Source organism: Macaca mulatta, chromosome 8 (genome assembly GCF_049350105.2).
Source record: "Macaca mulatta isolate MMU2019108-1 chromosome 8, T2T-MMU8v2.0, whole genome shotgun sequence".
NCBI classification, from domain to species: domain Eukaryota; kingdom Metazoa; phylum Chordata; class Mammalia; order Primates; family Cercopithecidae; genus Macaca; species Macaca mulatta.
Genome location: NC_133413.1, coordinates 113,424,412 through 113,440,899, shown reverse-complemented (window position 1 = coordinate 113,440,899; position 16,488 = coordinate 113,424,412). Strand labels below are relative to the sequence as shown.

Sequence of the window (16,488 nt, the reverse complement as noted above, 5' to 3'; positions counted from 1 at the left end):
CTCCTTTGGCCTGTAGTTTCATAAAGCTTATCATGAGTTGGGTGTACTTTAATCAGACACTGTAAGAAATTTCTTTCCATCTCATAAGCTACATGTTGACCCAATGTTTCCATGTAAGTACTTGTGCTTACTTTATGACCTTTTTAGAGTTTGTTGAAGATGGTAGTATACAGGCTGAACTGACAAGAAATAGTGAGGTTTATCACTGCTTATTAATTATGAACCAGGCTTCTCTAGAGGGGATGGAAATATCATACCACCAAGTCCTTTGAGTTTTAAGCTGTTGCTGATAGTACTCTAGTGAATAACTTTAAGTTTATGGCTAAACATAATGGGGTATCTAATCCCAGTTTAGGTCTTAGCTATTGTGTATTCAGATCATATTAAAGTCATTTTTGTAGTTTATTTGCACTATCCTAAACACAAACGTGCTTTTCAGATTTTATTAATTTAGGTTTACGACTGTGGTGACTGACACAAAATTTACTAACCCTAAGGAAAATTAGCATAGTTTAGTCAAACTTTTCATTTATTGCTTTTGATTATTGCTATTTCCTGTAGGGGTGTGGTTGAGCACGATGTTAGGTGCTACCAATTAGTGTGCTTGATGCCTGCTCCTTTTACTGATTACACATGCAATGCAGATACTTGCATATGTAATCTTACTAAGAATTAACAGAAGGGCCAGAACCAAACCTGTGTGTTTATGGAGTTACATGAACCCATCTAGGCATTTTCAGTGCCTTACTTTAGTGGACTGAGCTACATCGACTTATATCTAGAAAATTGTCTCTTGGGGAAAAACTGCTAAATTATGTGGCATTGGAGGCTCTTTCAATAATCTTAGTAGGAAAAAATTTTTAGCCTAGAAAGCCTAATTTTTAATTGCTGTTTGGGTTTTTGAAAAATGCTTTAATTAGGAGTTGAGTTAACGCTAGATGAACTTATAATTAAATTTAATAGCATGTGAGTATATATAGGAGCTTTAGCTAGCAGTCAGTAGATACAAGATTTCTTATTTGGGCAGGGTTGGCAAGAATAAAAGACTTATTCAGATACTACAAGAGCTTAAGGAGGGTAGAGGGGTTTGCAAAGTTAACCATATATGGCAGGAAGAACTGCTTGTATGTGTCCGTCTGTATCTTGTTTTTATTATGACCATTGAGCATGAATCAATTAGCACCAAATGATTTTATGTGAGTAAAGAATATTCCATTTAAGCACAGCTACAATCTAGTTGACTGTGTCAAGGCATTGGCAGCCACGTTGGATCCCAGCACCCCCCAAAATTAAAAAATACCAAATACATGACACCACAGTTACATGTGATCATGTGCTAGTTAGTCATCAGTCACTGAGATGTCTTATTTAGGGGGAACAAATGAGTGGTTTCAAATCTATGGCCCTGAAGTGAGAACCAGATGTCAGGTACAGTTTCAAGTCTAGAAGCCCCCAGGTTTTACGGGCCCAAAGCAAGAAGGACATTTCCCGAGTAGGTTGCTGGCTTATCAAAGCTTTGCAGCAAAGCAATCCTATTGGAGGTGATAAGCATGTTGTTGAGGATTGATTTGATGCAATGTGCCATGTACAATCAATGATATTATGTCCTATGTAAAATAAAGGAATTAATGTACTGGACAATATCCAAGTGTTGAATCTATCTTATGTAATCTTGCACTATAACATGCTGTGCACTGTAATTAGTGCAATGTACATGCGCATATGCATGGGGAATGGACCTTAATGCACAGTAAAACATTTATGTACAATGAAGCATACATAGCACTCGTACATTATTAACAGGGCAAGGCACGTAATGCAGGTGGAGGGTCTCTTTTGGAGGTTAAAAAGAATGAAGAATGTGGAGGAAAATGAAAAGATAGATAGTTCCTCAAATGAAAGGGACATAGGGGTCAAAGAAAACGGTTGTCTTTTTTTTTTTTTTTTTTTTTTTTGAGACAGGGTCTGTCACCCAGGCTGGAGTGCAGTGGTGTGATCCTGGCTCACTGCAGCCTCAACCTCCTGGGCTCAAGGCATCCTCCTGTCTCAACCTCTTGAGTAGCTGAGACTACAGGTGTGCACCACTACGCCTGGCTAATTTGTTTAAAAATAGAGATGGGGGTCTCACCATGTTGCTCAGACTGGTCTTGAACTCCTGGGCTCAAGCAATCCTCCCACCTCAGCTTCCCAGACTGCTAAGATAATGGGTGTGAGCCATCGTGCCTGGTGGGAGAGGTGTCTCTTAATGAAAGAAACAGAACTGTGTTTATATAACGCAAATAAAAAGGAGAGAATTAGACAGAAAAGAGAAGAAAATTTAGGAGCAAACAAAGCGGCAAAGGCCTGTGTGCAGAGGGACAGGTGCTGGGCGGAAGATCAGAGCAGAGTGTGGCATGCAGAAGGGGCAGGGCACGCTGGCTGGAAGAGGACACACCCTCCCAGCACGAGGAGGACCCAGCATGGGGAAGTCTGGGGCGTTTAGCACGTGGCACAGTGCCAACACCCAGCAGGCTCCCACGACTACCAAGACCAACGGCTTCAAATTAAACCCCAGTCTTATCACAGTAGCTGTGTGACCTCAGCAAGGTAAATAACCTCTCCTATCCAGGAAGAGGCCAGATCTTAAGCAAAGCACAAAGGAGTTCGAGTTTTGGGAAGGGACTCTGTGAAAAGGGGACAAGATTTGGAACAATTCTTGTGAAGAATGGGAGACAGATGACCAGAGACCAGTACAAAGAATGCGTACAAAATGTGGTAAACAGGCATCGGAGTAGTATAAATGTAAAAATAATGCCATGGTTAGGAATTGAGACTTCAGTCCTTTTTAAAAAAAATTTGGGTTTAATTTCTGTATATGTCAAACAACAAATAACCCCAAGGCCAGGATCGGGGCCTTTTGTAACTGAGAAAGCAAGAGCTGCCTGAGATATTCATTTTATGCATCAAGTTGACAGGGCCTCAGGGTGCTCAGATGGTCAGTCAAACATTATTCTGGGTGTTTTTGTGATGATGTATTAGTCCATTTTCAGGCTGCTGATAAAGACATACCCAAGACTAAGCAATTTACAAAAGAAAGAGGTTTAATGAACTCACAGTTCCACGTGGCTGGAGAGGCCTCACAATCATGGTGGAAGGCGAAAGGTACATCTCATATGGCAGCAGACAAGACGAATGAGAGCCAAGTGAAAGGGGTTTCCCCTTATAAAGCCATCGGACCTCGTGAGACTTGTTCACTACCATGATAACAGGATGGTGGAAACCACCTCCATGATTCAATTATCTCCCACCAAGTCCCTCCCACAGCACAAAGGAATTATGGGAGCTACAATTCAAGATAAGATTTGGGTGGGGTCATAGCCCAACCATATCAGTGTTTTACATGAAATTAACATTTAAATTAGTTGTCTTGTGTAAAGCAGACATAATGTGGGTGGGCCTCACCCAATCAGTTGAAGGCTGACTAGAACAAAAGGCTGACCCTGGTAAGACTGCACTCTCCTGCCTGATGCCTTTGCACTGGGACCTCAGCTCTTCCGGGTTCCACAGCAGCTTCCAGCCTTCCGACTCAAACCAGGACATCTACTCAGCAGATTTTGGACTTACCAGCCTCTGTAATTATGTGAGCCAGTTTCTTATAATAAACCTCTTCATATACTGGCTCTTGTCTTTAGAGAACTCAGAACTCTGAACTCTTGTCTTTGGAGAACTAACACACTACCTCACTGCATGATTTTATCATTTATTACCGTCAACCTGAGAAAGAATTTGAAATAGTTGCTTAGCTACATAAAGTTTCAAGCAAGTGGGCTTTCATTTAAACTACAATCCTTGCAGGAAAAAAATGGCAAGTTCATTGGAAAGGAGTCCTGAAATGAAGCAAGGAAAAGGCAAGAAAGAATAGAAACAGAAGAATTCCCAAGGTTGAAGAGGAACCAAAATGTTAAAAGAAAGATTTTGAACAACCAAAATTAAGAAGCAAACGGGGGAAACTAGGCAACAAAAAAGGTAAATAAATAAATAAATAAATAAATAAATAAATAAATGGATAAACAATGGCAACCCAGGCAACATAGTCTACAAAATATTTTTTTAAATATCTGAGTGTGCCTGTGGTCCCACCTACTCAGGAGGCTGAGGCAGGAGGACCACTTGGGCCTGGGAGTTGAGGCTGTAGTGAGCCCTGATGGCACCACTGCACTATATAGCCTGAGGGACAGAGCGAGATCTGATCTCAGAAAAAAAAAAAAAAAATGAGGCACCAAATAAATGTTACTGTCTCTTTGCAACTCTAATGTGGGATTTAAAGAGTGTTCAAGGGCTGCTGAGCAGGGACAACATTGTGTACCACCATGTAGCTGAAGAGTTAACTTTCCTAGTCAGCAGGAACTGAAGCTGTGTGCCTGGTTGTAAAGATAAGAGCCATCCAAAACATTTATTTTAGAAAAGAAAGTCTGACACAAGGGCAAGCAGCCAATTAAAATCTGGAAAGCTGTGACTATGGAAAATTTTACATTTCCTTTCAACGTAAGTGCCTAATGACACAGGACCCCATTCCAGAACTAACACTAACACTTCTCAAGCAATCAATTCATATATTCCCATGTTAACGTCTCTCCAAAGTTGCTGTATTTCCCCTGGAAAACAGAAGAAATCCGATATAGCTACCTAAACAAATACCTTAAATGACTTAAGAGGCAGGGACAGAGAGAAGTTGGAGCAGCAACAATTTATATGCTGGACTTAAACACTTATTCTACTAAGTGGGGATCATAGCCTCTTGTCTCTCAGCAAAAGCCTATAATAGTTTGAAGCAAAAAGACAACCCTCCCCTCTAAGAAGAGTGGAAGCGAGAAATATGACATATTGGAAAAATGAAAAGGAAACCAGAATGCTCCCTGCCTCATGCAAAATATCCCTGTTGTCACATGTTGGCTATCATCAAAAGACTACCGTGTGACTGATTTGGAGCTGTGGAGTCAACCGGAGCTGTGGAGTCAACCAGTGATGTGTCAAATATTATTTAAAATTCCAATTTGATAAACAGATGATGACTATGTGAAGAAATCAAGGCAGTCGCAAAAGAATTTAATAATAAATTTTGCGAATTACTACTACTAAGTTCTGCCTGGATCTTCACAGAAAGATCCAGGCAAAGCATTCAGTATGTTTGCAAAACACTCTTAAAGTCTGAGAAGCTGCAGAGAACTTTCGGGTGCAGTCTGGCACACTTCTGGGTTTAGTACATTCTCCATGAATTCATCCACTTCAGTTATGAACCACAGCCCAGTGCCTACTATGACATGTGTCAAGCACGACGTAAGAAATTGGGGTTACAAACACACAAGTATGACTACTGCTGGGGTGATCCTCGAAACATGCACACGAGACCCTAAAATGGGTTCCCTTTGTCAGAAGAAAAAAGTCTGAGTTCTTCATGTTCTGAAGACCCTGCCTGGTGCATCTGCTGCACATCCCACACCCTCACTCACTCGGCTGTTGCCAGGCCGACCCTCTGTTACACACCCCCACTCACTCGGCTATTGCCAGGCCGACCCTCTGTTACACACCCTCACTCACTCGGCTATTGCCAGGCCGACCCTCTGTTACCCAACCTCCCTGAGCCACCTCCTTCCCCTACGTCTTCACGTGGCTGGCATCTTCTGGGGTACATCTAGACACCCCTCTGAAGCAGCTCTTCCTACCTATTCCCAGTCCAGGTCAGTCCTCAATGGCCTTACAGGTGCAGAGGGCGAAACGCCTTAACCTTGTTCACTGTTTATTGTGTATCGTCCACCAGCAGGTAGGCTCCATGCGGACAGCGTCCTTTTTCTCATTTGGCTGCTCCTGCCCTAGCACCCAGGTATTGAACAATTACTAAGTATTCACTAAGTGAACGAGGATTCTGCCCTCAGCAAATGGTTGCTGAACAAATGATGGAACTATGGGCACTTTTACCTAAGCAAGTTGCCAGTGACACGTGTACTGAAACAACAGAAAGATATCATCAGACCAGCAAAGTTTCAGACGCCTTATCCCCAGCCAGCCAGCTATCTTTTCTTCAGGGACTGCTGACATGAGTGACTGCTAATGTGATAACCGGTGAGATGAGCTACTCTGGGACAGATTTGCGACCTAACCCCCAAGTGGAGGAGGCGGCTGCAGATGGCTGCAGCCAAGGCCAACTGAGATGCTGAGTAGACAAACGAAAACACCAAAAAAGGCAAACAGACAGAATCGACAGCAAGAGCACTGGACGAAGTGAAACCCCAAAGGGCAAATCTCCTTACCATTCATAAAAGGGAATTCAAATTAACTTTTTAAAACTCTATTGATATAAACAGATAAGCAAAGAATTAAGAGAATTTGTAGAAAATCTGAGCTAATTCCTGGTAGGTTTTTTAAATTGAGAAACAATTCATATACCGTAACATTCACCTTCTAAAGTATACAATTCAGTGGTTTTTAATACATTCATAAAGTTGTGCGATCATTAGCACTATTTTAACTCCAGAACGTGATTGCCCCTAAAGAAACCCTGTACCCATTAGCAGTCACCACCAAATCCCTTCCCATCCTGGTTCCTGGCAACCACAAATCTTCTTTCTATACCGATTTATTTCACTACGCATGACATTTCCTATAAATGAAGTCATATGTGATCTTGTGTGTCTGGCTTCTTGCACTTGGCCTGATGTTTTCTAGGTTCATCCATGTTGTGGCATGGGTCAGTACTTCATTTATTTTTATGGTTGAGTAATATTCCACCGTGTGGATACACCAGATTTTGTTTATCCACTCATTCATCAGTTGATGCTCACTCGGGTTGTTTCCAATTTTAGCTATTATGAATAATGCTGTTAAGAACTTTTGTGTACAGGTTTTTGTGTGAATATATGGTTTCAGTTGTCTTGGATTTGAACTTGCTGGTCATGTGATGCCAGCAGGTTTTTAATGGGAAATCTGCCTTCTAAACAGATGCAGTTAAAGAGGAACTAATTTCAACTCACGTAAGATATGAGGCAATAGGCAAAAAAGAAACACAAATCATGCAGCATGGAAAAGGGTAGTACTAACAATAACAGCAGCAGTTAATATGTTGAGCCCCTCATCTGTGCCATGTACCTTGCTAGAAGATTTGGACCTGCAGTTTAATCCTCATTCTCACAATAGTCCTATAGTGTTATCCTCAATTATCCTTCTTCTACAGAGGAAGGAATGATTCAGACCCTGGGATGCTAGGCTGCCCACAATTTTACATCCTGAGAGAGCACAGATGTGAAGCTGGCCCATGTGTCCCACTTGGAGGAGGCAGGAAAGGAGACTGCTGGAGCATCCCTAGGAATCATCTACGGTCTCAATTCCTCCTCCAAAGCGGCCGCCATCGAATCAACAAACAGTAAACGATATTCTCCTTTCAGAGAACACATAGAGAAGCCAATTCTAAAACGGAAAGAAGTCCAGTTTGAACAGAGACTTTATCCTGAGGGCAAGTGAGCAGCAATTCGGGATTTCTGAGCAGTGACTTGCCAGTCCTCCGGCCTCACAGCCAGGGTGAGCTGAAGGTGACCAGAGACCGGGGACAAGTGGCCAGTTAGGAGGCTGTCAGAATAGACCTGGAAAGAAATATGGCCAGTGGAGATGCCAAAAGAAGAGCTGGGAGTGGAGGATGGGGCGGGAGGCCTCCAGAATGCTTCACAAGCCTGAACGCAGAGGGTGGCCAGCTGACAGTAGGAGGTAAAATCCATGCCACATGTCACTGATGGAAAACAAGTCTCTGACAGAGGGCTCTCCCCTTCCTATTTGCCTCTTTCCAAGGTCAACGGTGAGTTGCTAGACTTCTCAAATAAGGCCTTAATGGTTTCAATGTTTTATGAACCTCTTACATTTCTCAGTCAATAAAGACAAATAATGTCATTCAAAAGCACGTGGTGAGCATCTCCCTGATGTCTCCCTGCAGAGGCTGGAATAGTGAATGCCCTGCACACAATGGATACTAAGCGAGCAGTGATTGACAGGAGAAATTATATTCCCATTAGAACCACACAGCTGTGTTTTCAATTCTGCGGATTCAATATTTCCCGTCAGAAACAGCTTCTGGTCTTTCAATACAACAACCAGTTTACTCTTGTGCACATCAATGCACAAAGTATATGTAGTTGTCTTTTGTGGTCAAAGAGAATGCTGTCCTGCGTAGCAATCTGAGGCACATCAACAATGATACCAAGAGCAATCCTTTCCTCTCTCAGGCTTGCGGGGATGTTAAATGTGGCAATCAAAGTAAGCAGAAGCAAGGCTGGCTCGTACAGTCATAAAAACAAACGAAAAAGCCAAAGGATATGGGCTATACTGGAAACTCAAGGTCAAAAAGGCTCATTAGCCAGGTGTGACCAACTAGACCTGTATGTCCAGCACAGTAGCCGCCAGCCACATGTAGCTATTTAATTAGCTAAATAAGGTTAGTCAGGTGCAGTGGCTTTCACCTGTAATCCCAGCACTTTGGGAGGCCAAGGCAGGCCAATTGCTTGAGCTCAGGAACTTGAGACCAGCCTAGGCAACATAGTGAGGAGTCTCTACCTGGAAAAAAAAAAAAAAAGCCGGATGTGGTGGTGTGTGCCTGTGGTCCTAGTTACTTGGGAGGCTGAGAAGGGAGGATGGCTTGAGCCCAGAAGGCGGCCTGGGCGACAATGCCAGACCCTGTCTCAAAAAAAAAAAGAAAAAAACAGATTAAAAAAAATTCAGTTCCAGTCACACTAGCCACATTTCAAGTGATCTTCAGTCACATGTGACTAGGGGCTACCACATTGGGTAGCACAGCTATAGAATGTCCATCATAGGAAATTCTTGTGGACAGTGCTAAGCCAGGCCGACTAGGTGGTCAAACGTGACAAAATGATGTGTCTATTCTTTACCCACTGACAACATAGGTTGACTTTCCTGGACAGATACCCTTAAATCAGTATGTTTTCAGACTGTAGGTTTCACAGATCAGTAAAATCCTTTTCCTACCTTAGGGTTGCCAGGTTTGTGTTTTGTCCAGTAAGACTGCCACCAGATCACCAGGCTGCATGCCCCATCAGGGCAGGTAGGCACTGTGCCCATCTGACGGCTTGCATTAAATCCCCAACGCCTAATGCAATGCCTGGTTCATAGGGCATGCTCAGTAACTGAGTAAGTGATGATGCACGTGCACACACATACATATATCCTTACCTTTTTCATTTGATCTTCAGTGAAAACTGCCACTGGCTGGCACCGGTCTGCTGAAAGGTGTGTGGGTTTTATGCACACACACAAATACAGAGGCTAGAGTGTCACAAAATAAATAAGTCATCTAACATTTTTTGAAAACTTTATATTAATAAATGCTTGTAACAAAATATACCAGACCAGACTGCAGTGGAGTATAGGTTTCTCTAAACTGACTGTACATGTCAGAACCAAAAATGCAGCGAGGAGAAACTGTTTGCTTTTCAATGGCACCAGAGTGCCCTCTTGTGGTAAAATATGGTATCTGCATAGTCACAATTTCTATTCAAAAAACAAGTGTCTAACAATGCACAAAACCTGTACTGGACTATAAAGCACTCTTGAGAAACAGTATAAATATGCATCTATATAGTTTATGTAAAATACAGCAAGTTGTGCTGGTGAAAAAAATAATTAAGATCTGTCACAGGACTTTGTGGTGAGGTCATCCACGTATCTAGGAACTAACAAAATACATGAAAGCTGTTCTTGGGATTTGATATTCTAAATAGTTCCTGTTCATCTTCTAGTTAAAAACAAATGACTTTCAAGTTCAAGGTGGCATCATACAGTTTATTCCTTCCTTTGTCCAACATCAACAATAACCTTTGCTGCCTCCAACTCCTTTTTTCACTTTCATCTTAATAGCCCTTTTCTGGGGGGGAGGAAGGCTTCCTCACATAAACCATTCTTTCAAAGTCTGCTTGGTTGTTCCTTTTTACACTTTAAAAACAGTGATACATCATGTCCAGAATGAGTTCTCAATTAAAAGATGAAAATGTGACCTTGATCATCTTAAGAGTTCTTGCAAATTTCAACTTGATATTCTATGGCCTTCCAAGGGCAAAACACATCTTTATTGATCAATTTCTGCTGAGACAGAAATCTCCAGTTCTACTGATTTAACGATGTGGAATATTTCTTCAAATGACAGTAGAAAAAGCTGATTTACCCATGAAGATTCTAGTAAGTGTGGTCTCTGTGAATAGAGAAGAATCACTATTTGAATGAGACCTCAAGATGCTTATAAACTCTAAATCAACACCCGAATCTGAGGGTTCAGAGGAAGAATCTTTAAAAGACAGTATCCGATAATAACTGACTAACCCCTAGCCTCTGATTCTCCTGGGTATTTGTTTAAAATGTAGGTTATTCCTCGGATCTACTTAAGACTTTAAACCACATCTCTATGGAGTTTGGTAATGAGCATTTTTATTAAATTCCCCAAGTACAAGCCCCAGTGTACACAGTAAGTAATTTCAGTTTTGAGCAACTGCCAGAGAAGGAATGTCCCCCTTGTGTTTGTTGACTGCCTTCTGATTTGTTTGAAAGCCTTTTTCTTCTTGCATCATCTTGACCATTCTTGGTATGAAGGATGTTTTCTTGTTTCTCCTCAGTTTCATCTTCTCCAGAAGAAGAAACCATGCCAGGCGGCAGTCTCCTACTGTTCCCGGCTTCCATGGCTTTACTCTGTTCCCTTTTTCTCTAACAAGTCATCAGCTCAGATCTAAAAATACTCTAAGGGTAAATCCACTGATGAATAAAATGGTTCCAATGTCCCATATTCCTTTTTTTAGAAAGCAAGAATTTCCTGCATATATGAATCTAAAGAATCAACTGTTACCTACGCTAGAAAAATAAAGACCATGAACAAGTCTGCAATATTGAAATGGGTGAACATCAATTTAGAGACAAGTACTAAACTAGGAAAGTTTTTGCTAGGTTTCCTCCAGAACATAATACCATTTTTAGACCTTCTAGGACAAACCATCTTTTATTGACATTAACAGAAGAAGATAATCACATTTTTTATAAAGGCAGGCAAAGTTTTCATTATAAGCTGTTCTATAATATTTGTATATGTGGTTTTTAACCTTGTGCATATGCTACTTTGATTTCTTCAACATCTGAGAATGAAGGAGAAAAACCTCATATCTAGATCAATGTCCTATATTTTATTTCCAACATTTGGGACTAATTTTGAAGTAAGAGCAAATAAAGGTTCACATTTGCTGAGTATTTGTTATGTACAAAGTATAACTTTAAAGGTACTACTGGATATGCACTCATTCAAAAAGCTGGAATATGTTCCACAAAGATTGGTTCCACAAAGATCTTTTGTCCCACGAAGATTTCAAAGTGTGGAATATGTTCCACAAAGATTTTCTGCTGAAGAGCAACTTCAGCAGGGTAGTAGAGAGGTAGAAAAATCTCCTAGGTTGAATAACTGAGGCTACTAAGATTGGCATGCAAACAACTAGACACATTATCTAACCCATCACAGATGAAATGTTCTGGACTCCTGGGTTCCTGCCAAAAATAATAGCAACACAGGCCAGGCACGGTGGCTCACACCTGTAACTCCAACACTTTGGGAGGCTGAGGCAGGAGGAACCCTTGAGCTCAGGAGTTCGAGACCAGCCCGGGCAACATAGTGAGACCTCATCTGTGCTAAAATTTAAAAAATTGGCCAGGCATGGTAGTGCAAACATGTAGGCCCAGCTACTTGGGGGGCTGAGGTGGGAGGATTGCTTGAGCCCAGGCAGTCAAGGTTGAGGCTGCAGTAAGCCCTGATCATGCCACTGCACTCCAGCCTGGGTGACAGAGCAAGACCTTGTCTCAAAAAAACCAAACCAAATAGCAATACAAGTTAACATCTGATTCTCCATACCTAGTATCTTCCCTATACCATTGTCCATCTCGGACTCAGGTCAAGGAATGTGTCTGGCTCATTCATACAACAGTTGAGTGTGGGGCGGGAAGTGTGACACCCCGCAGTCAGAAATCTTAGGTTCAAATTCTGACTGGCTCAAAATTTGTAACTCAACAAATAATTCACTTATTTGACCTGAAGTCTCCATACATGAAAATGGGGACTGCCAGTGCTCCCTCCATGAACAACACAGGGAGGGGCCGGGAGGATGGTGTGGATGTGAATGATTCCTGACAGACGCTCAGTAAATGTTTAATGAGTCTGTTATCTAAGCACTATCCTCGAGGAGAACCAGGAGACTCCTCGGGGAGGCAAGTGGCCTGGGACAGTCCCTTCCCAGGAATGGTGACGGCCACCAACAATATCAATAATCCAGCACAGACTGGAGCTCAGTGACACAAACTGCTCCGACGTTATGTTAGACACAATGACTTCCTTCTAACCCTTGGACTCTACAATGATGTGGACCTGGATTTTCCCAAATTAAACACAGTGAAAAGGAACTACATGTGTTCCCCAAGGGCTAAGTACCTGCATCAGCCTCTCACGGTGCACCACTCGCAGCACTCTCTGTGCACATGGGGTCACACCAACTCACCCCAACATCCCTAACGAGGTGGCCACTCTAACCATGCCCATTTTCCAGAGGAGGGACTGGAACTCAGAGACCATTCTGCCCAGGACAACACAGCTCGTCGGCAGCAGAGCTGGGACCTGGCCTCAGAGCATGCGCTCAGCCACTCTGCTGTAAGTCCCCTGGCGGAAACCACAGTGAAAGTCCCGTAGTTTCGACATATGCTGGGATTTTAAACCTTACGCAGTCTGTACCTATTCTCATGAGAACAACAGTAAAGTCTAAATAAAACCTTAAAAGTCACTGTGTGGCTGAGCTTCAGGTTAGTGACATGTTTTGCAAAAGAAGACAAAAAACCAGAATTTTCTGATATCAAAATTTTTCACAGCTTTCTCTTGTCCAAGGAAAAACTGAAGATAAATCCACATTCCAAACATGTCTTTAGTTTAGAATTCTGACAGAGGAATTGGCAGTGAGTGTCAAAAACTTAAATGTACATAACCTACGACCCTGCAAATTCTACTTCTGGGATCTTACAGAAAAACTAATACAAGTATACAAAGAAATCTGTGCAAGGATGCTGACTGCAGCAGTGTTTGTTAACAGCAAAAACTAAAAACAAGCAGACTAACCATTCACTCGGCTAAACACATGATGGCAGACACTCGATGGAACACCATGTAGCTGGTTAAAAGAATGAGGTAGCTCTAGCTTCACTGACATAAAGGATTATCTTAGATATACTATTAAGCAAAAAAGCAAGTGACAGAATGTGCATAGTATAATCCTATTTTATTAAAAATAAACTCTGTGTGTGTATATGTGTGTGTGTGAGAGAGATGTAAAGACATAGAAAAGGGCCTAGAAAAATACATAAACTTCCCTTGGGAGGTGGAAATTGATGGAGGGGGTCTCTCATGTTCTACATTGTGGACATCTGTATTTGCTTAAAGTTATTTATGAAATGACATAAAATTTTGAAACAAAATATTCTGGAGGCTAATTTTCTAAAGGGAATAGCACAGCTTAGACATGCCCCTAAACTGAAATGTAAACTTCTTTCTCCCATTTGCAAACCTGTGAGTACATAGTAAGAGAAGCATTGCCACAAAATCCTCTTTTAAAAGCTCTTTCAGGACACTACACTAAGTCATTCACTTCTGAGATTTTAAAGGCCACCAATGTCTCTATTTTCAGACGTCACAAATGACATAAATGCCAAAATTATAGATCTTAAGAAGAAAATACGTAAAATACAGATTTAGACAAAACAAATGACTAAAGCTGCATAGTTCTGCTAGACTTTATTCAAAACTGGCCCTATACTTATTTGAGAGACCTAAAATTCTAGTGTTCAAATGTAAATACCCATCATATACTGAGAAGTAATCTTCAAATTTAGTTCTGACCCAAATTTGGCTCAATTAAATCATACGTCAGATAACACAAATGGTTACACCTCAGCACATAACAAAATCCTGGCAGTATCATAGCAAGTGAGCTATGACATCATTTAACTCTCAAACTGAACTGTAATCTTAAGTTACACACACCACAATACACCTTTGCACAGGTAATTTTATTCTTCCTGTGGGTGTTGACAGTGCTCATTGATTGAAATTTGAAACATTTAGAAATCCCATACCTGAAGATGGTCACATATTCTTTACATCACGATTCAGTAACTATTCAACAGTTATGTCTACTAAATACAGTGAACAAAACAGTATAAATGTTTACACTATTCCCTTGTGAACAGGGCTTTTGTGCACAATAGTAACAAATGGAATTAATGCATACCATGATATCAATAAGGAAAAGACCTTCTCTTTAAATAAACTATTCTGTTTATAAATAAACTCTGATTTTTTTAGTACACATTTACAGACCTGATCAATAAAAAGAAACTATATATATATATATTTTCCTTTAAAAAGAAAATGTTGAGATACAGACCACTGTGGGAGAATTCACCTACGAAAGGGGGTCAGAAGCAAGCAAAGGATACTAGAGGTGAAAGTACGACCATACTGCAACTTATTTCTGTTAGCACACACCAACACAAGGACAGGATTGTTGGGGGAGGAGCCCATTTTCACTTGAATTCCAGCAAGTTGCAATCAATCTTGTAGTACACATAGGGGTAGTATTCTTGTTGACTCAGGTTTAAACCTGGAATATCCATAGGAGCCTATGGAAAAAATAGACAATTACTCAATTTTGTATTTACAGAACTCAGAAAAAAAGAAAGCTAAGTATTAACATTTACCTTTTTATTGAACATCTACTCTGGGCTAAATGTATGCACTTAAGGTTAATTTATCTGAGTTAGACATTATTCCCATTTTGCAAATAAGAAAACAACCTCTGAAAGACTGACTTCTCCTAGGAAACACAGACAGTAAGTCGTAAAGCCAAGTTCAAGCACTCTGACTGCAAAGCCTGCATATGTATTTAGCATGATCCCACCAACCTTTTTTATGTACACTGTAAAAATTAACTTTTTAAATCTTGGACTTAGAATACTGAGTTGATGCGATACAAGACTTACAAAATGTGGAGTAAAAATAAAGCAAGTATGATTTAAAAGTAATGCTTATTCTGTAATCTCAGCACTTTGAGAGGCCAACGCCTTGAGCCCAGGAGTTCAAGACCAGTCTGGGCAACATAGTGAGACTCTATAGCTACAAAAAATAAAAATAAACACATTAACCAGGAGTAGTGGTGCGTGCCCATAGTCCCAGCTACATGGGAGGCTGAAGTGGGAGGATCACTTGAGCATAGTGGTTGAGGCTCCAGTGAGCCAGAATCATGCCACTGCATTCTAGACTGAGCAACAGAGCAAGATCTGATGGCAAAACAAAAAACAAGCAAGGATAACACTTTTTATATATGCATGTTGTAAGAATTTACTGCTAGAACATTTATGTATCAAATAATTAGACCTCTTATTTTATCCACAATTTCATGAAAGTGTAGCTAGTCAGCCAGGTGCAGTTGCTCATGCCAGTAAGCCTAGCACTTTGGGAAGCCGAGGTGGGTGGATTACCTGAGGTCAGGAGTTCAAGACCAGCCTGGCCAACATGGCAAAACCGCATCTCTACTAAAAATACAAAAATTAGCCAGGCATGGTGGCAGGCACCTATAATCCCAGCTACTTGGTAGGCTGAGGCAGGAGAATTGCTTGAACCTAGGGGGCGGAGGTTACAGTGAGCCAAGATCATGCCACTTCACTCCAGCCTGGGCAAAAGAGCGTAACTCCATCTCAAAAAAAAAGAAAGAAAGAAAGAAAAATAAAACAAGTTTAGCAAGTCATTTCCTACATTTCCTTCTATCAAGAAAAACTGATTTTTCATAGTTCTAATTAATGCCTATGTGAGATACTACCATCCACCCTAAACTTTTAAAAAGAAAAAAAAATCAGCAAGATATTTAAAACCAAAAATATAAAATAAAAGTCCACTACAATTTTTTTTTTTTTTTTGAGACAGAGTCTCCCTCTGTCACCCAGGCTGGAGTGCAGTGGCACAATCTTGGCTCACTGCAACCACCCCCACCCGGTTCAAGTGATTCTCCTGCCTCAGCCTCCTGAGTAGCTAGGACTACAGGTGCCCGCCATCACATCCAGCTAATTATTGTATTTTTAGTAGAGATGGGGTTTCACCATGTTGGCCAGGTTGGTCTCGAACTCCTGACTTCAGGTGATCCACCCGCCTCAGCCTCCCAAAGTGCTGGGTTTACAGGCGAGCTACCATGCCCGGCGGCCCATTACAATGTACATAACCTACGACCCTGCAAATTCTACTTCTGGGACTTTACAGAAAAACTACAAAAAAACAACAAAAAAACACGAGTAACTCTGTTTATATCTTCTTTTGTTTAAAAAATAACACTTTTGTTTAAAAGAAGATATAAACACATATATATATATATTTTTGGTCTGTTTTTTTTCTTT

The 16,488-nt window shown here is 41.1% G+C and overlaps 2 protein-coding genes across 3 annotated transcripts in view; both read right to left on the bottom strand.

Moving 5' to 3' along the window:
- CTHRC1 (collagen triple helix repeat containing 1) overlaps positions 1–16,488 on the bottom strand; it is a 403,638-nt gene that overhangs the window by 299,784 nt on the left and 87,366 nt on the right. The gene's annotated exons all lie outside the window — the stretch shown is intronic.
- ATP6V1C1 (ATPase H+ transporting V1 subunit C1) overlaps positions 10,437–16,488 on the bottom strand; it is a 90,160-nt gene continuing 84,108 nt past the window's right edge. The window contains exon 13 of one of the 2 annotated variants that reach the window (XM_077942289.1): positions 10,437–14,724. In XM_077942289.1, the coding sequence (XP_077798415.1) occupies positions 14,629–14,724 (96 nt within the window). In that variant the 3' untranslated portion in view covers positions 10,437–14,628. 2 annotated transcript variants of the gene reach the window in all.